The 26,719-nt window shown below is 33.6% G+C and overlaps 2 protein-coding genes across 4 annotated transcripts in view; one reads left to right on the top strand and one right to left on the bottom strand.

Annotated features, from left to right (window-relative positions):
* Positions 1-346: 346 nt before the first annotated feature.
* On the bottom strand, positions 347-19,125 carry LOC113512022 (toll-interacting protein B-like). 2 transcript variants are annotated; one of them, XM_026895773.3, is made up of 9 exons: positions 18,913-19,125; positions 17,044-17,157; positions 16,043-16,121; positions 13,848-13,959; positions 10,985-11,099; positions 9,988-10,074; positions 8,553-8,594; positions 7,811-7,993; positions 347-7,346 (listed from the first exon to the last, which is right to left on the bottom strand). In XM_026895773.3, the coding sequence occupies exons 1-9, from the start codon at positions 18,958-18,960 to the stop codon at positions 7,236-7,238; spliced, it is 891 nt and encodes a 296-aa protein (XP_026751574.1). In that variant the 5' UTR covers positions 18,961-19,125; the 3' UTR covers positions 347-7,235. The 2 variants fall into 2 exon arrangements, with proteins under 2 accessions (XP_026751574.1, XP_026751575.1); XM_026895774.3 differs by lacking the exon at positions 8,553-8,594 and having other exon boundaries at positions 18,913-19,122.
* Positions 19,126-19,509: 384 nt separating this feature from the next.
* The window catches only part of LOC113512066 (myotubularin-related protein 6), a 100,312-nt gene continuing 93,102 nt past the window's right edge, over positions 19,510-26,719 (top strand). The window contains exon 1 of one of the 2 annotated variants that reach the window (XM_026895838.3): positions 19,510-19,786. In XM_026895838.3, the coding sequence (XP_026751639.1) occupies positions 19,763-19,786 (24 nt within the window). In that variant the 5' untranslated portion in view covers positions 19,510-19,762. Of the gene's footprint in view, positions 19,787-24,268; positions 24,671-26,719 lie in introns of those variants that run through there. The other variant, XM_031909092.2, reaches the window with a different exon arrangement.

The following is a 26,719-nucleotide window of genomic DNA, read 5'->3' as shown; positions in this document are numbered from 1 at the left end:
TATACCTTACCAGGTCGACCTTCCATCATGGTTGATTCTTGTGGAATTTATCACGAGGAGTTAACTGATCCGCTTCCATCCTATCCATCTTCCACTGGTGCCTCGCCAGTGTATATCGATACCGCGGGTGGGGTTGCCATTCTATTTTCGCCCATAAAAAAATAGAGATACTACGTATTTTTGCTTAAAAAAAAATTCAGTCTTACTCAAACATATATACATATAAATACAAAAATAAACATTTATTCAAGTGGGCTATGAATTCGCGACCTTTGTACGTCTGCCACTGTTTATATAAGTACTTACTATAATTTACAGCAACGAGTGGAAAAATGAAACACCAATATTAAGGTTGATAATAATTTATTATTATACATTGTAAAATTACAAATAAATACAACAATAATATTTTGTTTATTACAATATAAGCAAATTTTGTCGATGGCAAATAATTTGGCACAAATTTAGCCGAGAAGCTGATTTGGGTTCGCTCTTAATCTGCTTCACTCGTGTGATTATCTTGAATAGTGTAAATTTTAATTGAGATCTTTTTATATGTAATATTAGATACTACTTTACACTTGATATTTGCTCTAAATATTTTACTCTGTAAACATTACAAGTGATAAAAATATTGTTATCATATATAGCTTAACAAATGTATGCACGGTATAGCTGGGGAGTGAGAGAGAGGTTGGGTTGTAAATGGGACTGTTTATTATTTTACCGGTGAAACAGAATGTTATTACCAAAGAAACGGGATGAAAAACAATGTCAAAATAGTATTAATATGCTCAAAACTTTTTATTTATTAGTGGCATAATGGGCAACACTAAAACCACAAAAATTAGTTTGGGGGGAAAGGGATTGTTAGCAATGGAGTTTGACAGCCCCATTGCTAGCAATATGCCCTACTAGGTCGACCTCCACGTGGTTCCCCCTGGAAACCATCGTGAACAATTCTTGTTGAATTCGTCACGATGGGCCAACTGATCTGCTTCATCCTCACCTATCATTCTTTACTGGTGCCCCGCCGGTGTATACCGATAGCGCATATTACTATTCTATTATCACCCATTAAAAAAAATTAAAAAAAATACCATAAAAATTATATAAAAAAAATCCACGTTTCTTTTGGAATAATATTCAATTACACTGCTAGAACACACCTTTTAAAAAGACGCTAATGAATCTGTCTACACTTATTTGTTACACAGTAAATAATTATTTTTCTTTTTCATTATTTGTTTACATTTCTCTTAAAATATCTTTTATAAACAGATAGAGAAGTAAAAGTGAGTTATTAACATCAAGTCAAAGCCAATGAAGTAACTTCACTCCAGCTAATTCAAGATAGTCACACAGTAACGACGCTGTTACAATTAACTTTAAGCCATTATCCAATAGATTTCGTCTACATCCGATAAGCAGGTGAGTCTACGTACCAATGCTAGCTTTACTATCACTACGTGCCAAAACATAGACCTGTGAAGACGAGAGATCTTCCATCAAACATATACATAGTGTATAAAATTGCAGATAATTTACTACAAGTTACATACATGTATAAAAGATTATTTTTGCTTGTTTCGAAGTCATAACCACCATCAAAATACATGTCTTATTTTATACCACGAAAATGGTAAACAAGCATATAGTCCGTCTGATGGTAAATGGTCACTGAAGCCTATTAACGCCTGCAACACTAGGGGTGTCACGTATTGCCGATTCTGAAAGAAAACTTAATACTTCCTTTTTAGAAAAATGCCATACCGTAGTTTCTAGATAAAACTTCGGCAGCGAGTTCATTTCTCGAGCGTTCGCGAGAGGAAACCCCTCTGAATGCGCATTCTGTGACCATTTACATTCTAGCGTATAAGAATGAATTGTCCTACCAATCAATGGCGAGCAATGCCATAATAAAAGGTGGCCGATCATATTTCACGACATGTATTTTGATGGACACTGTGATTAAACTTGTTACAGACTCTTATATAGTTATACAACGAAACTAGAGCCCTATAAAGTACGCCGAAGGTTGTCCCTCGTCATGTAGACCCTAAATTAAACTATACAGAACTGGGTGGCCGCAAACATAGCACCTCTAGGAAACTTATAGAATATAAATCAATACATAAACAATAAGCGATTTACATTAATATCACAATTTTTTCTTAATAGGGAGCAATGTTTATGTTATTGCACCAATCAAAAAAAAAAAACTTACATTGTTTTCATATCTGTGAACATCTGCTAAAAGCTTATAAAAATACTTGCATGCATTCGATACGTTATAAACGAGGGTAAGACCATAACATATAGCAACCCAGTATTTGGTGTCAACTATACACTTGTCTCTGATTTCTACAATCGGCTAAACGAATTCTTTAAACTATCGTTTATGCTCACTTTTATACTTTAACCGAGCAGTAAGTACTATATATTTGTCTCAACTTCGTGTACAATATAGTATATCTTATGTATGTGTAAGTATATTTGTTATTTATATATATTTACATACATATCTGCCACGAATGTCTCCCATTAGGGTAAGCAGAAACAATGGAACGCCAAATGCTTAAGTTTGCTTATATAAATATATATAAGTATTCGTTTATATATGTAATTTTAGTATGTATGTATATCAATAATTAGTAGTACCGCATTCGAGTATTCTGACACTTCCCTAAGGTTAAATGGGAGAGTATGCTTATAATGAATAAATAAATATACCCCCCCAAAGAAATTCAATTAATAGTAAGTAAAGCGATACAAGATTTGATCAACAACTTGCTAATAACACGACGATGAACGATGACGCGAACTTTTGGCCAATTTTAATAACAATAAAAATGTATTTGCCTGTTAATATTGCATTTTCAATTAACTTGGCTGTTTCGTCAAGGCGACGCCATGCAAATATACAATGTCTGTTACCATTCAAAAATTAATATTGAAAATAGTTCAGATAATAACTAAAAATTTAGTTATAATATGAAATAATAATTAAATTTGATCGAGTATTTTGAAATAGTTCTACAGTTAAGGAAATCTTTCATGTCGCAAAACTCTTTGTTGTTCAATACGATTGTTGCTAAATATGTTAAGCGTCATTTGTTACGCTTAATTTTTTTGCTGGTTACTTGATAAGGATTATTTTGTTTAATTCTTTTTTTTTTTATATAACTTAGAATGGCAAACAAGCTGACGGTCCACCTGATGGAAAGTGGTAACCGTCGCCTATAAACATGAGCAGTACCATGGACATAACAGAGTATACTGTTTCACCAATGATACCCCCCATGCGTTGCCATTCCTGAGGACTCAGATGTTATTCCTCTGTACCCTGTAAATTGACGCCATATCCCATCCTTCAAACCGAAACACAGCTATGCAAACACAACTGCTTCACGGTTGAAACACGAATGGGACAGAGGTACCCGAATATGGCGTGAATTTACTGGGTACAGAAGAATAACATCTGAGTCGTCAGGAATGGCAACGCATGGGGGGTATCATTGGCGAAACAGTATACTCTGTTACGTCCATGGTACTGCTCATGTCTATAGGCGACGGTTACCACTTTCCATTAGGTGGACCGTCAGCTTGTTTGCCATTCTAAGTTGTATAAAAAAAATATAGTAAACACTTTTCATCGTCGACCCGAGTCCCTTGTTGTAAATATTATTGCGTAGTGAATGCTTATGGCTAACTTAATCTAATAGTCGCGGTAAAGTCGAATCGTACTATTTGTTGAATATGTCTAGAGACATAAACAACATACTGGCCACCGAGTACTATATAGTTGGTAATAAAGATTTTACGCTGCCTTCAGATACAAAATGCATTGCGGACTCCTCTGGGCACTTATATACTGCATGGGTATATAAGATTATTTTACGGAGATTTATTTTGGGAAAATTATTTTTATCTATGAAATACATGATATAAAACAACGCTCGAAAGGATACTTGGCATCAAAACTCTAAAACGGAAATAATCTCTTTACTAGAAAGATATTGGTAGGCGTGATTGCTTTGTAAGCGAATTTAAATATTATTGTTATATATATATATATATATATATATATATATATATATATATATATATATATATATATATATATATATATATATATATATATATATATATATATATATATATTATATATTTAGATATATGTTTTGTATATTGTTAACATTAATGATTAAATATAAAAAACATGTTAATGTGGAATCTATAAAAAAATAAAGAGACAAAGTACATTGCTTTAAGCAAATTTAGGATATTATATTTTTCTAAATACGAGTCGTACTTGACTAGAACACAGGAATTCTAGTCTGAGATTATTTCAAATGATATTGAAAAATAATGATATACTTTTCAAACTGTATAATGAACAATATATGCGAAATTGTTCTGAAGTCAGCGTAAAAACCATTTTTTAAAAAGTTTACGCGCAACATTTGCACTTAACACTTTTTTTTATATTTATAAATAAATTGGCTAACAAGCATACGATCCGCCCGATGGTGAGCTGTTGTAAAAACGGTCGTATCGCTAGAAGTAATCTTTCAGTAAGACTATCTTTGGTCAGAAGCGACAACCGGTGGTATGTGTGTAGCGATATGGTATACAAATTTAATTCAGAAATATAGATTAATCGAAGCGATAAACCGCTCCGTGATTACGTTTTATGATGTTAAAATTTTGGGTCGCATTACCCAATATGATAGTATTGTTTAGTGTATTCCAATATACGCAATCTGTCGAAATAAATTATTTACCTTTAAAGCAAGAACAACTCTGGATCGTGGGCCCTTAACGCCATAAGGCTTTTATACAAAGTCCGGTTGAGTGCAAATGTTGCATGCAACAAAAATGGAGGACAGGCAATCAGAAATATTCAAACCTTCATTAAGTCATTGTAAGATTCGATAATTTTGATTGCTCGCCTATCTAAATCGTCTATACAGTAACAATGTAATTTAACTACAATATAATATGTAATGGAATAACAATTTTAAACTAAATGTTTGGTGTTGCCAATCGTTAAAAAAATCCATTGTGAGCAAACGAAATATAAATGTCAAATAATTAAAAATATCAATTGTAGGTATTACAACTCATGGTTTCAGTTATATTATAATTTTGAACAGCTCCCTAGACAATGTAGACTTCCAATATCGTGAAAGTAAATATATCTAGTTTTGTTATAGCTTTGGTCAAAATGTGTCAATTCTAATTTGAACTTTTGTACTTGCAATATTGCTAACAAAAATATACTTTGTTTAGAGAGGCAGCTACTGATTAGGGTAAATTTGATTAAGAGCCCTTATTGCTAAAAATAGGGAATCTTACACAGAGCTCCGAAAGATGGCGCCATTAGAAATCTACTGACAAAGACTGACTTTACAAAACAATTTTATAACGACAAAAAACAAAAAGTTTTTATATATATATTTTTTTTTAATAATTTAATTTTCCGCCCAAAAGTAGAGACAAAGATTGTTTATAGCACAGTAGCGCCCTCATCGGAATAAATTGGCAATAAGCTTCCGTATAGAAACGAAAAAGCATAATGAACTATCTCAGTCATAACACCCTAATGGCAATATTTCAAAATCTCAATGTATCATTTAATAAAATATAATATACGACTCCATTACACCGCGTGAAGACTAATACATTATTAATTTTATTTATATTTAAGTGTAAAATATGTTTAAATATTTTAAAATGCATTTCTCTGTACATAGATAAATGATTTTATACAATAACGCTTTGAAATGTAGTTTATGGATGATAACGAGGCTGGTAAGCTTACGATATTGAAGTACATGACATTTTACTGTGTTGTTATTTAGGGATATCCATTAATTATGTGAGGACTTTTCTTCAGGAAAGTGGGAGAACATGGTCCAAATATAAGGGTTGCCATTACAGAAATTTGTATTATGTTGGCAATTGTCGGCTTAATAGCTATAACCCTTTTGGACACACTTTGTCTTGTTAAACCCCACCTCTGCCCCTTACGGGAGTTTTACCAATGAATCATCATAAAATTAAGAAAACATGCTACTTCCAGAAGTCTCCAAAAACCCATGGAAGTGATGGGGGGAAAGAGATTGTTAGTAATGGAGTCTAAGAATCCCATTGCTAGTAATATATCCAATCAGGTCGACCTCCTCGCGGTTTTCCCTGGAAACTATCATGGTTAATTTCTTATGAATTTATCATGATGGGCTAACTGGCCTGTTTCCATTCTCATCTATCACCCTTCACTGGTGCTCCGCCAGCGTATACCGTTAGCGCAGGTGGGGTTACCATACCATTTTCACCTAGCAAAAAAAACCCATGAAAGTGTAGTTTGTTTCAAAAGAATTCAATGAAAATATAAACAAATGATTGAGTCAATTAATTGATGCTTCGATTTGTTAGTAAATTCATTTAAAAGGTATTTCTGTTTCTTGTAATTCTATTGAAATAAAGTATAAATAGAAGTGCTTTCTAGTTTGTAAAGATGTATTTCAGACTGCACTAATTGCCAAGAATTTACATCAACAGAATTACTGTAAAGTATTTAAATGAAATCAATTTGTTGCATCAATGTTTCATGCAACAAATGCATGTAACATTTGCTTAGTTCAATAAGTAATACAGTGAAATAATAGGTTTCTTTTTTTCTATACTGGCACGACATATTGACTCTACAGCCACCTGATGGTAAGTGCTTATGAAAATCATCTGTGTGGGCTGCAAGTCCAAATGCAAGATTGCATCTATCCTGCGGCCTATACTATGCTGGCTTATACACTTTTTCACGCCTCTTTTGAAGAAACCCACTTCTACTTGGTAGGATACACAGATCACAGAAGACAATTCCATAATTTGATGGTTTAACAAAGGTAGGGGCTGTAAAATTTTTTGGAATACAAAGTTGACAAAAAATTTTCATTGCCTTCCATCTTTATAGATAAGACAGGGTAAGTTCTTAGTTTTTGGACAGACCCCTCCCCTCTCCACCCACGTATTTTAAGTTCACGTTATAATGGATGCCCCTATACAATTATAATAATTAATGCAGCTGGGCACGAGTTTTTGTTTCCCATAGAAAAGCTTAAATGTATGACCGTACAAAGTTCTTAGTATAATATGAAAATCTGAAACGTAAATGTCATAGTACCTCTAAGCAATATAGGAGTGTAAACCGTCGCTGTACGCCATTAGTGTTGTTATTCTGACATTTGAAGCAGCGAGTTGATCGTGGCGTCTTTGTTGCCGTGGTTCGCCTCCAATACAGACTTTATCACCTCCTTGTCCATACTCGGGAACATTTCTTCGATCTGCCGATGCAAATTTTAATAATATTGAGGTTCATTTGCTAAGAATCTTTTGTCGCGCGCGTGTGGGTACGAGTGCGTGCGTGCGTGTGTGTAAGCGTGAGCGTGCGTGCGTGTGTGGATAAGCATGGATAGTGTGTCTGTGCATGCGCGTGTGCGTGTGAGAGCATACGTGTGCGTGTGCGTTAGCGAGAGCGTGCGCGTGCGTGTGTGTGTGGACAAGAATGGATAGTGGCGTTTTGATATTAATATTAAAAGGTTCTAATTTATTTATCATTTTTGAAATTATGATTCATAAATTCTCTGTACTGTATATTATCTGTAATCTACCCATCTTGTAGATAGAATATGTTCTATCTACAAGATGGGTAGACTATTTTGATAGAAAAAAATCACTGTAATAAAATGACGTATGATGGCCGTGGAGTTTTAGTTTATATGAGTGAAAAATAAGTTCAGTAGGTTACCTGTTGCAGTTGTTCCGCAGTGATAGGTGGTTGTTGCAACGGTTGCTGCTGCGGTTGCTGATGCGGCTGTGGTTGCGGGTACGCTTGTTGCGCGGGGTACATCGGCATCGCCGCGTATCCACCCATGCCCGTGCTGGGCACCACCAGGACTGGGGGGAACGCCGTCACGGGCGCAGGGCCAACCTAGTGTTTGCATATAGTTAGTTTTATGATATTTATATAGGCGAAGTTACCATTCCATTTTTTTCCCAAAAAACCCTTTGACCTGAAGTAGGCATCATATAGCATACTACATACATAAGTTCCTACACAGTTCTGCATAGGACGGAATAAGAATACCAATTATGCTAACCAGGATATTTCTAGAATAGATTTTGCCCAAAATACTTTATATCAACCGCATTACCGACCAGAATGGTATTAGTTGCTCATATATCGCAAGACTACTAGTGGGACGTTAATAGAACTTATGAACTCCGTAGACGGTCAAGCGATTTGGCTCAAACACTCATTTAATACCGCTTGCATGTTAAAATAAAGCAGCTTACTCTCTAACCTTCGAAAATAGAATACGTAATAAAAAGAAACGGCAATAGATATGATTAATAGAATAGTTGCGCTTAACTCCAGCCGCTTGATCGTCTACGGACCTCATTTTTGATGAAGACACACAAGTAATGTTCCACCACCGAAAATAAAAAAGACAACACAAAAACCATCGTCGAAATTAAGATTTACATACTATTCGCCTTTGCACTACACGTGAGCAAGCAGTCCTGACAATCTGTGAATAGATTTTTCAAGCTGGAGTTGCTAAGAACTTGTACACGTAAACTTTAGATTATATAGATAGAGCATCGAGTCTCAAAAACGGGTCAACTTTTAATTAACTAATTGTTAAATTAGCTGACTCGTTTTTTTTATCAGTGTTCTATATACTTACGCATACAATGTATCTTGACATATTATTTAATAAATAAAATAATTTTTTGCACATTAAAAAATTTTAGAAATAATAATTAAATAATTATATATAATTAAAATAATTAATAAAAAATAAGACAAAATAAATGTAGAAATTATAGAGGAATAACTACTAACTACTTATCACGCAAAATTGTATGAAAAAGTTGACACGCTTTTCTCGAAGCGTTTGTATGGAGACATTCTATCTATATAATCTAAGACGTAAATATAAAAAAACTACTCATATAAAAAAAATTAAAATATAGAAATTGACAATATAAAAGAACTGATAAAGTAACATGAAAGTTTTTTAAATATAAAAAATAACATATAAGTTAGAGCGAGATAGATAGTGATTCACATACACGTTAGGTGACTGTAGACAATTTGTGAAAGTTATAGATAAAAGAAATTCAGATTATTTTTGCATTATGTAATGTAATATAGTTAAAGTAAATTTAATTAGTTTTCATGTGGGTATTAGAATATAACAAGGGCGCGAAACGGACTCCCCACCCCCAGCCTCTGTTCTTGGGGGCCTCTAACATCTCTATTTTCCTCGCCCATAACAATATTCTATATATGTTTATTCAAGTCTAATTTAAATATAACTTGCAAGATTTTAACTAAATAAAACACAAATGAGAACTGTATAAACCGTATTGTAAATTTACATCAATTTCTTAAACTAAAGGCCTTATTTAGCTTTGCTTAACGCCGAGTCCCTGACACTGTTATATTAAGTTTTTTTTTTATACAACTAAGAATGGCAAACAAGCTGACGACCCACCTGATGGAAAGTAGTAACCGTCGCCTATAGACATGAGCAGTACTATGGACATAACAGAGTATGCTGTTCCGCCCATGATACCCCCCATGCGTTGCCATTCCTGAGGACTCAAGTGTTATTCCTCTGTACCCAGTAAATTCACGCCTTATCTCACCCTTCAAACCGAAACACAGCCATGCAAACACAACTGCTTCACGGTTGAAACACGAATGGGACAGAGGTACCCAAGCAATCGACGTTTGTACAAAGTCTCCCTCTGGTGAGTGCTCCTTAAACGTTCATCTCTTTAAATGCATCATTTTAGAACTAAAGTTTTAAACAAGAAATCCATTAAATGTCCTGAGTCGCCTCTTATGGCATATAGGGGAAAGGAAGGGATGGTTCTTTCTATGCCGGGACCATACGGCACTTGTATACTCACAGTGTAACTCAGTACGAGATTGATCATGCCCTCCATGCCGTCTCCTTGTTTACCATTGAGTGGAAACCAATCTTCGTGTGTCTCGCCCTGTAATTGTCAAATCCACGTTACCAGTGAAGTAATTATTATCTTGTTGTATTACCTGTCCACTGCTGGACATAGCCTCCCCCATAAGGGGGTTTTGCTAGTAGTTACCATGATTGGCAGGTGGGTCAACAACTTTTTTATGCTACTTAGAATGGCAAACAAGCTGACGGCCCACCTGATGGAAAGTGGTATATATATGAGCCGTCACTTATAGTATGAGCAGTACCATGGACATAAAAGAGTATACTGTTTCGCCCATGCGTTGCCATTCCTGAGGACTCGAGGTGTGATTCCTCTGTACCCAGTAAATTCACTGCCATATCCCACCCTTCAAACCGAAACACAGTCATGCAAACACAGCTGCTTCACGGTAAAAAACACTAATGGGACAGAGGCGCTTAAGCAAACGACTTTTGTACAAAGTCTGCCGTTTGTATTTCATAGAGCTTAGTGTATATTTATTGTATGCTCGTTCGAATTCAGTGCATGCGCCAGTGCACCAGTTGACCTCATTTCACAGAAAAACCCTTGCATTGAATGGTTAAATGCGGTTTTCACTGTTGTGTTCATGAAAATCTAACTTAATTAATGAATGAATGAATGAGTATACTTTATTTGCATTATACAATATAGGAAATAAACAAGACAATTTACAAACACAACGATACAATTGTATAAGTACAGTAAGGCGGTCTTATTGCTGAGAGCAATCTTTTCAAGACAACCTTAAGGGAATGGACTAATTGTTGTACAAGTAGGTATAATAATGCTTTATAATTTAAAAAGCATCTTTTGCAAATTAAAAATAATATAATATCTGATTAATGTTTTATCTTTATAAGCCATATATGTTTGTAGGAAGCTTTGTCTTTTTACGAATAAGGAGGTAAATGTAGAAATATATACGTACATTGAGCACCGCCGGTGGTATGGTGATGTGGGCCCACGCTATCAACTCGTCCATTGTGAAGGAGCACTCGTCGAAGATTTCCAGGTATATGGAATTAACTCCGGGTGGTAACAGACTGCAAATTGTTATTATTATATATAAGATAAAACTAAAAACTGTTGCTTCCTACCGCCACATACTGGCGCCTATGTAATTCTCCCCATCACCCGAAGGCTGTACTGCCTTTATTTTTATGTTACTAGTATCAAGTAATTATGTTTAAATAGCTGTTTCAGTATCTCTGTCCCATTCGTGTTTCAACCGTAAAGCAGTTGTGTTTGCATAGCTGTGTTTCGGTTTGAAGGGTGGGATATGGCGTGAATTTACTGGGTACAGAGGAATAACACCTGAGTCCTCAGGAATGGCAACGCATGGGGGTACCATGGACGAAACAGTATACTCTGTTATGTCCATGGTACTGCTCATGTCTATAGGCGACGGTTACCACTTTCCATCAGGTGGACCGTCAGCTTGTTTGCCATTACAAGTTGTATAAATATATATAGTATATGTTATATATGTGTAAGTATATTTGTTATTTATATATATTTATTCGTTTATATATATAATTTAAGTATGTATGCATATCAATAATTACTAGTACCGCGTAATTACTAATAGTGACTGAGGGAGAATGCTTTTAGCATTAAGTCCACCATGTACACATATATGTACTAATGAATAAATAAATAAATAGGCGACAGATGCTATTACAACTTGCATAAAATAAACCTATGAATATATTTCCATACACAACTGACGAGTCATACAATTGATGAATCAACACTAACTTATAACAATAGGCATTACGATAAGAGATATCACTAATGTCTCATTTTTATCAGTGACCGTTCCTAAAAACAAAGTTATCTAGTACTCACAACTAATATTTGATAAGTATTTTAATTTATCATAATTATGGAGCCATAACTATGTTTATGCGTACGGTACAATAAAATTGTTGGTTTACTAAGAAATTTAATTATTGTTAATTTAGTACTGCACGTACTAGGTCAATGTATCGCCCCATCAGAGGGAGACTTTGTACAAAAGTCGTTTGCTTGGGTACCTCTGTCCCATTCGTGTTTCTACCGTGAAGCAGTTGTGTTTGCATGGCTGTGTTTCGGTTTGAAGGGTGGGATATGGCGTGAATTTACTGGGTACAGAGGAATAACACCTGAGTCCTCAGGAAAGGCAGCGCATGGGGGGTATCATGGGCGAAACAGAATACTCTGTTATGTCCATGGTACTGCTCATGTCTATAGGCGACGGTTACCATTTTCCATCAGGTGGGCCATCAGCTTGTTTGCCATTCTAAGTTGTATAAAAAAAGAAAAAAAACGACTCCCAACAATTATCATCACTTCAAACTTTGATTGCTTATTTTTAAACAAAGATCTACTATGAAATATAGATAAAAAAATCTTTATTCTTTGTTGTACACAAACATAACGTTAAGGACAATTAATTTTCAACGTAATGTACATAGGCGATCTTTATCGTTTCTTCCAAAAGATTGCAGTAATCTTTATCATCATATCAGCCGATAACTGCCCACTGTTGAACACAGGCCACCCCCTAAGGAGAGTTTTGCCAATAGTAACCACACTCGGCAAGTGGATTGGCAACTGTAGTTAGCCTTTGGTTATTAGGCTTATGTAATAAGCCTAACTGCGGTTGCCAATCCGCCTACCGAGTGTCACAACTGTTGGAAAACCCCCCAAGGGGAGGCTTATTTTCAGCAGTGGACAGTAAAAGGCTGATATGATAATGACGATGTATGTTTTTATGATATATGTATATTTGTATATACATACATACATACATATCTGTCACGCCTGTCTCCCATTAGGGTAGGCAGAAACAATGGAACGCCAAATGCTTCGATTCAAACAAACCTCTTTCGTTTCTTCCACATTCATCAATCTTGTCATACACGCTCGTCGGTTACGGGTACTTGTATATGTAAACAATATTTGTTTAATGTACTCATGTATGTATATTTATATAATCATAATGCGCAGTAATTTTCCATTGTATATATCATATAATTTGTAAGTCAATATGGATACGTCTGTAACTGTTTAACTATAAAAATTTTGAAATTTTCACCAGCTAATTACATTTCTGTTTTGCCAAAGGTTGACTGCGAGATAATGCTATATAGTATTAAGTCCGCCTTTTTTACCAAACATATTTTTGTAATGTGGTCAATAAAGAATAAATTAATAAATATAAGTAATATATACTCAAAAAATCATTACACGTTTATCGTTTTTTTTTTCTGATGGGCGAAAATGGTATGGTAACCCCGCCTGCGCTAATGGGATACGCTGGCTGAACACCAGTGAAGGGTGATAGATGAGAATGAAAACAGGCCAGTTAGCCCATCATGATGAATTCATCAGGAATTAACCATGATAGTTTCCAGGGGGAACCGCGAGGAAGTCGACCTGGGTATATTTCTAGCAATAGGATTCTCAGTCTCCATTACTAACAATCCCTTTCCCCCCATACCTTTATCGTTGAATCTCGAATCAAAGTAAGAAGATGCAATTGCAGTTGTACCCATTTGCATTTTGTTAAGAGAAGGACTGGCTGAGAGCCAGCGCTGTACAGCTGTACACATTGCACTAGGACACTCATAGCATCAGCTGATCCGGTTCCTTTTTAACCGACTTTAAAAAAGGAGGAGGTTTCTCAATTCGACCGTATATATGTTTTTGCCTATTAAGAGACACTTCTTATATGTATGTATTTTCTTTTGTAATTGTGTTTTTCTGGCAATAAATATTTTCTTTCCTATTCTATTCTAAATACTCACCAGTGCACAACTTTATTCCACCTTGGCGTCTTCCCACCGCTGGGGTCAGTGTGGGTCTCGTATATACAGTGTCCAACTCGCATCCGTACGTATGGATCCATTCTGGTGAGTCCTATAATGAATTACATGATATCAGGTATATATATATAGCGAAACTACGAACATAGTTCTCTCCTTAACCGAGTGACTTTTCGTGATAGAAATGAAGAAATTCATAGAAGAAACAAAGTGAATTATATATATATTTTTATACAACTTAGAATGGCAAACAAGCTGACGGTCCACCTGATGGAAACTGGTAACCGTCTCCTATAGACATGAGCAGTACCATGGACATAACAGAGTATACTGTTTCGCCCATGATACCCCCCATACGTTGCCATCGACGCGGTACGGGTTGATCTTTTCTTATCGGGATAAAAAGTAACCTAATAATATCTCAAGTAGGTTGTTGCAAAAAATACACAATAATAAAACCTCATTAAAATCGGTTACGCGGTTTAGAAAATTAGTGTAAATGTACGTCGTGACATGACATTTTCAGCCGACTTCAAAAAGACAGAGGTTCTCAAATCGGCGATATTTATTTTTACGTTTGTTAATTCATAACTCCGTTATTGTAAAGTAGAATATATTTACAGATTGGTACTATAGAAATTATCAAAATACGTTCAGTTTATAAATCAAAATAACTGGATTATACCACGATTGAAGTCAGTTTTCTTCTAGCACATAAACTTAAATTGTGTATGTACATTATGTACATAAATTATTTACTTATTAATATTTTTGTTAAGTGCCAGTAAGTAATATTGTACAAAGCTAAAATAATTGCGTGCCACAATCTCCTTGTGTTCCTGCCGTTAAACAGTTGTACTTGCATTGCTGTATTTCAATTTAATGGATGAAATATGGTAATGACGTTTTCATTACGAAGGCATAACAATTTTGTCCTCGGTAATAGCAACACATTATGGGTACCACGGGAAAAAGGGTATTTTGTGACATCAATGGTGTTGTTCTATGCCTATAGACAGTCAGCTTAATTGGGGGGAAAGAGATTGTTAGTAATGGAAACTAAGAATCCCATTGCTAGCAATATACCCAACCAGGTCGACCTCCTCGCAGTTCCTCCTGAAAACTATCATGGTTAATTCCTGATGAATTCATCATGGTGGGCTGACTGGCCTGTTTTCATTCTCATCGATCACCCTTCACTGGTGCTCCGCCAGCTTATCCCGTAAGCGCAGGCGGGGTTACCATACCATTTTTACACAATAAAAAAAAACTGACTTGCCTTATCATTCTCACCTATCATCCCTCACTGGTGCTCCGTCAGCGTATCCCGTTAGCGCAGGCGGGGTTACCATACCATTTTCACCCATAAAAAAAAGTCAGCTTAATTGCTTATCAGCAAAAAATAAACTGTTTAAAAAATGTAAATTCCGGTACAAATACCAGAACTTAGCATTTCATAGCAGACCTACACATATTGGACTAACTTATTCGTGGGTAATACCATTCGTGGAGATGTTTTTTTAATGAGCGACAATGAAATGGTGACCTCGCCTGCGCTAACGGTATACTGTGGCGAGGCACCAGTGAGGGATAATAGGTGAGAATGAAAAGGCACGCCAGTTAATTTATCGTGATAAATTCACCTGGATCAGCACAATGGTTTCCAGACAGGGCCACGTGGAGGTCGACATTACTAACAACCCCCCCCCCCATATTTGACGAATTCCACTAGAATTAACTACAATGGTTTCCAGGGGAAACCACGTGGAGATCAACCTGACAGGGTATATTGCTAGCAATGTAATGGGTCAGTTAGACCCCATTACTAATAATATTGGAGGGAGACTTTGTACAAAAGTCGATTGCTTGGGTACCTCTGTCCCATTCGTGTTTCAACCGTGAAGCAGTTGTGTTTGCATGGCTGGGTTTCGGTTTGAAGGGTGGGATATGGCGTGAATTTACAGGATACAGAGGAATAACACCTGAGTCCTCAGGAATGGCAACGCATGGGGGGTATCATGGGCGAAACAGTATACTCTGTTATGTCCATGGTACTGCTCATGTCTATAGGCGACGGTTACCACTTTCCATCAGGTGGGCCGTCAGCTTGTTTGCCATTCTAAGTTGTATGAAAAAAAAATCCCTTTCCCCCAATTCGTGGAGGTCGTCACACTCACCATAGTTTTTAACTAGTTTCGCTTGCGCTATTGTGATGCTTAATCTCGCCGTGTAAGGCGTCCCGACGCCAGGCAGTTGCTGTAAATAAATAATAAACCAATTTTATGTATACTTACATTAATCATCGCCACTCATGTTCACGGGTCGTAATTCCCACACGCATACAATATGCATTAGTATGTTAACACCATTACACTGGTATCTACATTTTACTTGGCATAATTAGAAAATAACCTTAGCATGTCTTCTATCGAATTTAAAAATTTACATACATACATCTGTATATCTGGCATGGTTGTCTCCCAATAGGGTAAGCAAAAACAATGGAACGCGCCAAATGCTTCGATATAAACCTCTTTCGCTTTAAAAGTTTAACAGACAAAAACAAAAATATAATAAACACGTAATAAAAAAAACTTTATTACACGATAAACATACATTTGTACATAATACACATTTGGAATTTATTAATAAAAACTATATACAGTTAAAGTGCTATATTCGCGGTGTATGCGTTTCGTAAATATGCCGCGAATACAGAAACCGTGAATATAGAAAGCCGAACCACTTATACAGCGGTGACAGCATTTGACAACATACTTTAGGCATAGTTGTAATAAGGTGTGTTTTACTTTTTTATTAGTCTATGTGCCGACGTTATACCGAATCCATTTTAATAATATGTACCGATTAGATCCGGAAATAAAAAAAATGTTTAGCCGCGAATATAGGTATCGGGTCGCAATATTTTATTCCGCGAATAGTGAAAATGAAGCGTGAATGAAGCACTTATTGTATCTAAATATATTTTTTTAAATAAAGCAAAGCATAAGAGTATATTATTTTTTAAACTTATAATAATTTTTGACGACTTCTATAAAATGATTGTGTATATATATATATATATATATACATACTACTATAGTGTATATATATATATATATACTATACTGGTGAAAAAAAAAAATAAAGAACTTAAAAAATGGGTATGGTTACATACTGCAGTGCCAGATAGTTGCTGCTGCAATGCAAGAGCAGCCTGGTAATCAGCATCAACTGTCTCTGTTGCACCGTCAGTACGAAGGAAGCCTGCTGGGAGTGGTCCAAGCAGTACCTGTAAATAAGATAATATTTTTGTAATGGCCCATTGGTAAATGTCAAAAAAAAAAACTTTTTAGTGGTCCACTCCTCCTCAGAGAGTATTAAAATGGAGATCTTCAAAAACATGAATATATAGAAAATATACAATAAATGTGTCACAGATTAAGTAATTAAATAACCCTGGTACTACATGATAATAATGAATTAATAATTAGTATACTTTTTTTTAATTATAGATAATTTTCATATAATAAAATTGTAACTGGACCATGTATGCAAATGAAAGATATTTAAGAAAAATCAATAAGAAGGGTCTTATAAATATGGGGTCTTTATAAAATCAATAGATGCCAAAACAATAATTTGTAGAAAAATTTTTGTTTGTGTTTGTACTAGTGTCATTCAAAAACTATAATACCTAATTGGTTACAGTTTTGTTCCTGGTTTAACTTAAAATCTGGTATGTTTCATCTTCAAGAAGTTGGTCAATTTAATTAGTAACATATAAAAGAACATAAGCAATGAATGCAGATACATAATGATGAAGATGATTGACATGACTAAGCATATAACTATGACTTTGCAATACTAATAAGTTCTAAAACAAACAATGTCGCATCATAATAAAAAGTATATAAAATAATATGCATTAAAAGCAAGACTGTTTTTGTATGTTTGTTTGTTTATAATAGATTAACACAAAAACTACTCAACTGATTTTCAATATTTTTACTTATAGAAAGCTACATTGTCAGTAAGTAAAATAGGCTATATATTATTTACAAAATAATGCAGCCCACAGTATCAAAAACTTGACTATTAAAGCCAATATAAATTACTAATTTATCTTTGTCTGTCTACCCATGCAAAGTTGGAGTGGATCCCTAGTCTTAACAAAATGACTTATTGCTTTTTGTATTTCTGTGAACTGGAATTGCAATAGATATATACATATATTATCAAAATGTATATACATCAACATTACATTGGCATATTGATTAGTATTGTTTTTATAAATTACAATTAAAACTGTTTCAAAATATTATAAAAAAAAAAATCAGTAATCAAAGGACAAAGCATGACCGAAGTAATATATTGACAATGTATCTAGACATTATATTTTTAAAATTCCCCTATGTTTGATTATAAATATTTACTAGCAAATAAAAATGATTATTTGCAAAAGTTGTTAAAATAAATTGTACATTTTTGAATTAATACTAAAAATAAATTGTAATGGACGAACCATGTAAAGCACTCAACAATTTCTTTAACTTGCAGCAGCATGTAATATATGCTTTATTTTTATAATAATATAATATTTTTTTAAAATAATTTTTTTGGAAGTTTTATCTATATATGTGAAGTCGGGTTGGATCTCTAACAATAAGAGTGAGTTAGAGTATATGCACCTCCACTTTTTATTCTCAAATTTGATGATTAATAATGTAAATCCCTATAGAAATAATTCATAAGTACTTTTACAATTGCAATTCGCAAATATGAGAAAACAGCTACTGTATCTAAGGTAAAGGAAACGCTTTAGTTTTATCACAATAAAATATTTTAATTAGGTATATATTGGTTAAACTTAAATTAATATAAATTATGTATTTTAATGATAATTATAAGACTTTCATATCGAAAATGAAACCGGTCACGTTCTGTAGGTGTTCATAGACAGGTAAGGGGAATACATCACAACAAGCATGAATCACTAAACTTGTCTAAGTATACCGCAAATGGTTTTATTTAGATAATAACTCACCCTACGACGGCGCTCCTCATTTCTATCATCAGACAATGTTGAAGTCATAGCTATTTATTTAAACACTTTACAATATACTTCAAATTAAATGTTTCTAGAATGAGGTATATTATTGAATATATAAATCAAATCACCGTCAACAGAGAATGTATATTATGAGGTTTGTACGCGAACAAAACAATGAAAAGCAAGAATGACTTTTTGTAGTTAACTTGTGACTGATTGATTGACAATTAATTGTCCAACTGCATGCCAAAAGCATGACGTAGTAATATAGATTGAGGATAATACCAAAAAACACTACATGGCGCTACAAAAAGAATATTTAGCATTAATAACAAATTAAACCAAAAATTTTATCCGCAGCTTCTATTTCAATGAAAAAATTTAACAGAGGCGCCAAGCTGGTATGTCAAGGCCGATAGCGGTTGTTTGATTATTCTGCTTTAGCATCTGTGGTTCGCAAATTCAAAACTTGTCTGCTCTCATAGATTATGGATAGTTCTTTTTTTTTTTATTTCTAAATGTACACTTTCCTACGTGTCATTATATATATATCTGGTACTAGCTTAATCTATGTTACATGTTGTCAAAATTAAATGTCAAATCAAACTTCAAAGCAAGTTTTGCTTTGATTTCTTTCTATCTGTTGATGTTGATAATTTTTGCTGTTTTCTGAATCTTGTTAATGTTTTTATTGGTTCATTCAATTATTTTCCTATTCTATGCTCTAGTACCTAAAACTTCTTTTTGTTAATAATCCTAAAGTGTTATAATTTAAGAGACATATGCGAACTTGAAGTGATTTGGTTATTTTATCGATTTGTGTCTGCTTTTACCTGTTTTTGCTATGGATATCATCAAAACTCCTAAGGTATGTATAAATTACTAATTATCACATTTTAAAATATTGATCAAATGCTAATATTGTACAAGAAAATTTTACAGAAATTAGTTTCCACCTACCTCGACAAATTTTTTTGGAAAGTATACGGCACGTGTATTGTTCTTTTTTCGCAAATATTTCGTACTACTTTCAAAAGAACTTAACTAACTTAATTTGCTAAATGTTATGAATTTGTATAGTACACAATATTTTTTTATTTCTTAAAATATAATTTTATTTTAAACCTATTACTTATTTCTTTCCTCTAAGTGTGTTTACTACATCTATGCATGCTTATATATATGCAAGTATTGTTGCCAAATAAAATATGCATTAAAAATTAATATGTTGTTATTACATTACTGTTTGATTGAAAACTTCAATATCTAGTTTGTTCTTCAAATTTGTTAAAAAAAAAAAAATGTAAAAGTTATAGCTACTACTCTTTACTAATATATATTATAAATGTAAACATGAGTTTGTGAAATTTAATATACACATACTCTATGGGATGGAGAAGGATATAAGCTACTTATTATCTTTGTTAGGGAATCATGAATGAATAAATGGTTTATTTTTCTCTTTACAAAAGTAGTAAAAAGTAAAATAGATGCTGATGAGGTACAATAAAATGTGTAAGACCACATTTTGTCATTGTGAACCAGCACTCTTTTTGTTTTGTATTTTGACACATTTTTTTACTTAATGTATAAATGGACATACATAAAAAAAATATATGGTGGAACATAGAACCTCTTTTTTTTACAATATGCAAATGTAAAATCCATAAATGATTAGTAATCTAATAAGAGATGAATCTGGTATGGGGTATCTGTTGAGGTAAATATTTTGACATACTTGAGATCACTTGTGATTTTTTTTATATTCACACAATTTCACTACTTACAAGTATATGTTAAAAACAAATGTGGTTTCGCATTTAGTCTCTTGAATGCAAGAGATTTACTGACTCATTCATTTCATATTTGCACAAAGTTATCACATATAAGTACTCCCTATTTGGACAACCACCATATTTGAGAATATTATCAGGTTAGAGACCAGCCATGAAGTTAAAATAACCATCAATTGCAATTGAATAATTATTCTTGAATGGCAAACTATACAGGCAAATATAGTGTAGTTTGTACTCCGAACGAAATGGTGGAATAGCCTGAGTGAATTACTGAGAGCCAATGGATGCAAGTATAGTTTAGGGATGTTCCTGATGGTGGTCTATATTCAGCAGTTGACAGTTAAAGGATGAATTTTGTTTAATATAATTTTACCAGGTGTTATGTGGTTAAATATAACTTAAGAGAGTTTCTCCTCTAACTTTAAGAGTATGCAGTTAAACCAGTATTTATATCTAAGAGTTTGCTCATCAGTAATAATTTGAAATTGTATTATACCAAAAAAAAAATAGACTAAAAATGAGAATCGGTTTATAAAAATGGTATGGTTATGATTAAAAGAGGCTTAGATGTATGTAATATATGCATGTGATTATTTGCATACATAACAATTATATTAACATGAGCATTTTTTATTACATATACATCTTGTGCCAATAGCTTCCATCTTTTTCTTTTCTCCTCTACAAAAAGGTTGTCTGGAAGAGATTGGTTTAATGACTAGACCACTTTTGTACTTTATAAGTGTACCATTTATATATTTTGTATTATTCTTTAAGTGGTGCAATAAAAAGTGAATAAATAAATAAAATCTTTTAATACACAGTCGGTTTAAATATTACTGTTGGAGCACAGTTTTCCTAAGGAAAATAAGATTACTGAAGTTTCTTTGAAGTCAAAGTTCTCAGTCTGAAGTTTTAGCTTTGCATAAATAATTCTTAAACATGTTTTAAGAGCAAAAAGTATCACCCTTTCCAATCCTTAATTCATTCTAATAAAAAAAGGGCTAGGAGAAAGTGAAGCAACAAGACAAATGAATGTATCAATCATATTATCTATGGTTTCCCAATGATGGGCAAAGGCTAATATGTCAAAAATGAAAATGAATGTATCAGAGTTTAAAAAATGTGTGTATAGTTACTCTCCTGACTCTGTACTTAATTTCAATGAAGACAACTTTTCGCGAAATCGCAAATCAAGCTTCTAAATTATAAGGAATCAAATTGAGTACCTTGTATATTTTTTATCGGGTATTGGCTTTTATTTATATAGATTACAAAAGCCTATAAAATCAGGACTACATTTGCAATTTTTGCTGTAACCTAGATGTTCCGGCTTCTCCAGAGGTGCTTGAATTATGTATATATAACTATATAAATATACGACGACTGTTCCTTTACGGATAACAGTCGTGAATATATTATTATTTGCGTATTTTTGTCGTACGGCCACTTAGACACTCTATTTTCCGAATCTAAATAGATTAGAACTATCAACATAAAATTTTTATTTTAGAAATCTAAAATAAAAAAAATATTTTGATAGTTTAGCGAATGCACCATCATGAACCAAAATTGAAGTAGTTTTATCTAAGAATAATAGTGAATTATGAATTAAATTCACTTCACACAATCCTTAGTGCTAAGATTTCGCTGTGGCGTAAAATTGAACTTTTAGGATTAATCTCACTGTTGACTGAAAGAAGATAAATGATAGACGAAAACGAAATAATAATTTAAGGTCTCTCGAATATAATCGAAAGGGTATATTGGGATTTTGCATCGAATAGGAAAGTGCGATTAAGATGTGGAAATTGCTTTTAAAATGTGATTCCCAAATTGTAAATACGCATTAATGTATGTTGCAATGTATATATACAAATAAGTGCATTCGACCGGGACCATATTGATTGACCGAGATAAAGGAGTCCTATGTGCTTCTCTTATATTAAATACTATTATACTTGTACGCGATGCTGACCTTAGAAGGAGGGCTAGGTTCGGCGGCACCCCGAAGAATCCCAAGAGTAGCCAGGAGGAAAGATAAGGATTATTAGTAAGAGATATTAACAATCTCATTCTTATCAATCGCCTTCTGAAAATCACCGTAGTTATTTCCTAATAAATTTCTCAAAGAATGCACGACGACGTGGTATTGATTGTGGTTAAAATGATAGTTTTGATGGGACTGTCTCTCCAATAGAATCTTTCGTCAAATGAAGACTCAGTATCTCAATCGTGGTGGATGAGTTTACTGATAACCCTGCCGACTCACTATTCACCTGACCTTCTTTGCCATTTGGACGCCATCAAGTACTTTGCCAGAGGGCTTGCATGCTACATTTCTTGACAATTAGCTCAGTTGTTAAATATTCTGTTGCTTAAACAATCGACAAACAAACGAACATTGCTTGTTTTTCACTTTCACATCCTATCTTGCTAATAAAATTCTAACTAGATGATGACTGTACATAGAAGATATTTAAATATATTAAATATATATTATAGACAAATTATTCTGGGGGGTCTTAATAAGAGTAATAGAAGCCAAAACGAAAGTTTTTCGAAATTTTGTCTGATGTCCGTATGTTAGTTTCAGCATGACGCAAAATCTACTAAATTGGATGCAGTTTTTATAATTATATTCCTGTAGGTCTAACTTAAAATATATGTTTGATCTTGATACGCCATCTAGATATGACCTATTTTATTGGTTTTTCTACATCTGAAATTTACCCGTACAAAGTAGCGAGAAAAAAGATACTTTGTAATATTAGTAATTAAATTTATAATATTGGTAATTAATAACTGTATCAGAGGTCAACTTTGTACAAATTTGTCCTCTTCGAGCCTCTTCGTACCTCTGTTTATCACTTTAACTGCTAATTCAAATTAGATGTTGCCATTGCTTACATTGTTTCGTTTCCAAGGTTAGGAAATGGCAGTGGAATTACTGCATTCTGTGACTCAAGATTTTCATGTTGCAAGGGCCGGCAATATACGAACGATGCCCCGTATTTCGCAAGCATTCATGGGTTACGCTCTCGTTGCTTAGGATCATATATTGATTGCAGCAATCGTTGTATAAAAAAATGTATCTGACTGAATTGGCTATGAAAGATAGGCTAATTGATGGCGGACTTAAAGAATCTACCAAGGTTTCTCGTGTAACAGTATCCGATCCATATTAATTACAGAAGATGTTCAGCATTAGTGATTTCCAAATACCGATAAGTAACTCCATAATAAATTATATGTACATGTAATAACATAGATTTGGCCGATATTACGTCACAAATGCACGTGTGTTCTTCATTACGAATCGAAGTTTGCCTTTGGAAATAAAACTATCTCTGTCTCCTATATCCCAATTCAGATGCGCTTTCTCACTTTCACGCGCATGCTCACTGAAGGAAAATTCTTGCCCCTTGGCATTTTAAACTGGCACTTAATTGAAGACAATAAAGTGTAACATCGTTCGATGCTCGGGTTTCAGGTTCAAACTTGGGAATATTTCGACGATAAGGTCGAGAATTCGAGACTGTATCAGTCGCGAACGCGACGTCCTCCAGTTTAGGCGTATTTTCAAGTGATAATTTCTGTGGCCCATCGTTTATATGCCGGTCAAATTAATTGGAAAAGTTTTGCTAAATTTGGTCCATCATTCGTTCATTTTTAGGAACAACTGTCAGAGTTTTCATTTATTTTTCGTATAAATTACGTGGTTGTAATTTTGGGAAATTTGGTTATTAAATTATGTTCTGAGTTCCGATACAACTTGAACTTATTTGTAAAGTATTATCAATGACAACTTGAAAGAAGTATTTTTGGAGATGGCGATGACATTAAGTTCGTTGTCACCGTCGAACATGCTCGGCGAGCTCGGTCGCTTAGCAAGTTGGCTGAAAGGCGACTGCCTTGCGCCTGAAGAGTATGCTGGTTTGGCGGTCACCGAAAAGGTGAGAATTATGTCTAATTTCTTTTTTAAGTTTTGAGGCCACACTGCATTCAGTAAATTACTTTTTTTAAGTCACAAAAAGCATAAGTGAAAGATAAAAAGTTTCTTACTTTGATTTTTTTACTTTTTTACCGACGAAAAAATCTCCGTTAAGTCAAAGAAAGCGTCTCGGCAGAAAATTTATTTTAGTCTCTTCAATAAAGAATAGCTTTTCTTCAGAGATAACCTGAAATGTCCTCGGGAAAGCGTAGGTACTCCTTTATAGCGTGAGTTCTTAACACATGGATATTTTGTTACACCTAGCATGCTCATTTCACCACTACGTCTCTAATATAGGCCTCATTTTCCATCGCTTCTACCATATTTTTTCATTCATTTGACTGCTGAGTTAACGAGATCATACCTGCAGGAACACGCTCAAATTCTTTAGCTTATTTTCTAACATGTCTGTTGAGTTCCCCCATATGAGAAAATATTCTATTTATGAAGGAACTACTTATTTGTAACTTATATTTTGCTTTTGGATTATTCAAATACTATCTTGAAAATAAAGACCGAATATTCGAATATTAAAATAATCGAATATTAGTTAGACCTATATGTGATAAAGGTGATTGAATATCTATCTATGTATGTTTATCAGTTCGATTACTTATTGATATATGTGTCTATCAATTGTCTTAATAATACTAGCTCTGATTAATTTTAAATTACATGGTGCAATGTGATATCATGGTTGTAATGATCATCTCAGGCAATGATGATCTTCTCTGAAATCTCTGATCTCTGAAATCTGAAAATTGCTCTTTTTATTTTATATTTATTTTAATTATTATTTTCACGTACCCTCAAAAAGCTGAACATCAGTGTTTTGTTCCTTGAACAATGTTCCACGCTGAGCTTCGACCTTTTTGTATTGCAGCAGATCACACATAATAACACAATTTTATAAATCTTATGTTGTTTTATGTATTATCTATTCTTATGAACATGTTGTGTGTGATTAGTAACAAACAAATAAACGATATATATATCTATCTATCTATCTCAGCCATTATCCGCCCACTGCTGAACATAGGCCTTCTTCGTAGACTGTAAAGCGATAAGTCTAGGACTAATTATTATTTAATTATATGCGTTTGTATATTCAGTTATTGATTATATGGACATTAGGTTATAACAAAAATGTACATAGACAGACTTACCCCTTAAAAAGATTTCTTTCAGTCAACTTTAAGAAAAGAGAAATAACAAAGTATTTATAGGACTTCTATATAAAGCATAATATATATGGTGCAAAAAATATATTGAATTTATTTAAATAAATATACTTTTAGAATATCCAACTACAACTAATGGTACAAGATTTTAGATACAAAAGAAGTTTAAAATATTTTTGTGCGCATATTTAAAGCAATTGACAGCATGTATCCAAACGAATAGTTAGGTTCGGCAGGATTTTCTTCTGTCTATCGTATTATTTCTGTCTCTATTGCGTTGTTCGTATATTTCGTAAAACATTTTACTATTGTCCTAATTGCAGAATCATTACATTATGTTTTTTGGGTATTTGCATCTACCCTATAATACTATTCAAATACTGACTATAAATTCAAGTTTTTCATTACCAGATATGTGTTGAAGTTTTAATACTGGCTGTTGACACTGAGGTTTTTTAGAACAATGTATTATTCTTATTTGTTCTATGTCAGATTTTTATAAGACATGTCTCGTATTTTTTTCAATAAACTTATTATTTTATATCTCAAATACATGTTATATCTAAATATATGTTTTATTACCGCATCCTGCTATTTACAACAATATGATCTGTATTAAGATATTATCTATACTAGAGGTGTTGACGTCGTTTTCAATAGAATCATTAATAATGTAAAAATTTACACCCTCTTTTTATTTTAAATTACTCTACTTTTTATTTTAAACTACTCTCTTCGTAACTGTATCCGCCGCTTCACTACATTAATCTTATAACAGACAATATTCTGTTTGATGTTTCTTTCTTGCAACATTTACTCGAATATATCCA

The sequence above is a fragment of the Galleria mellonella genome, unplaced genomic scaffold (assembly GCF_026898425.1).
Source record: "Galleria mellonella isolate WM207_F2 unplaced genomic scaffold, CSIRO_AGI_GalMel_v1 utg184, whole genome shotgun sequence".
Taxonomy (NCBI): domain Eukaryota; kingdom Metazoa; phylum Arthropoda; class Insecta; order Lepidoptera; family Pyralidae; genus Galleria; species Galleria mellonella.
This window is presented reverse-complemented; position numbering and strand designations above follow the sequence as displayed.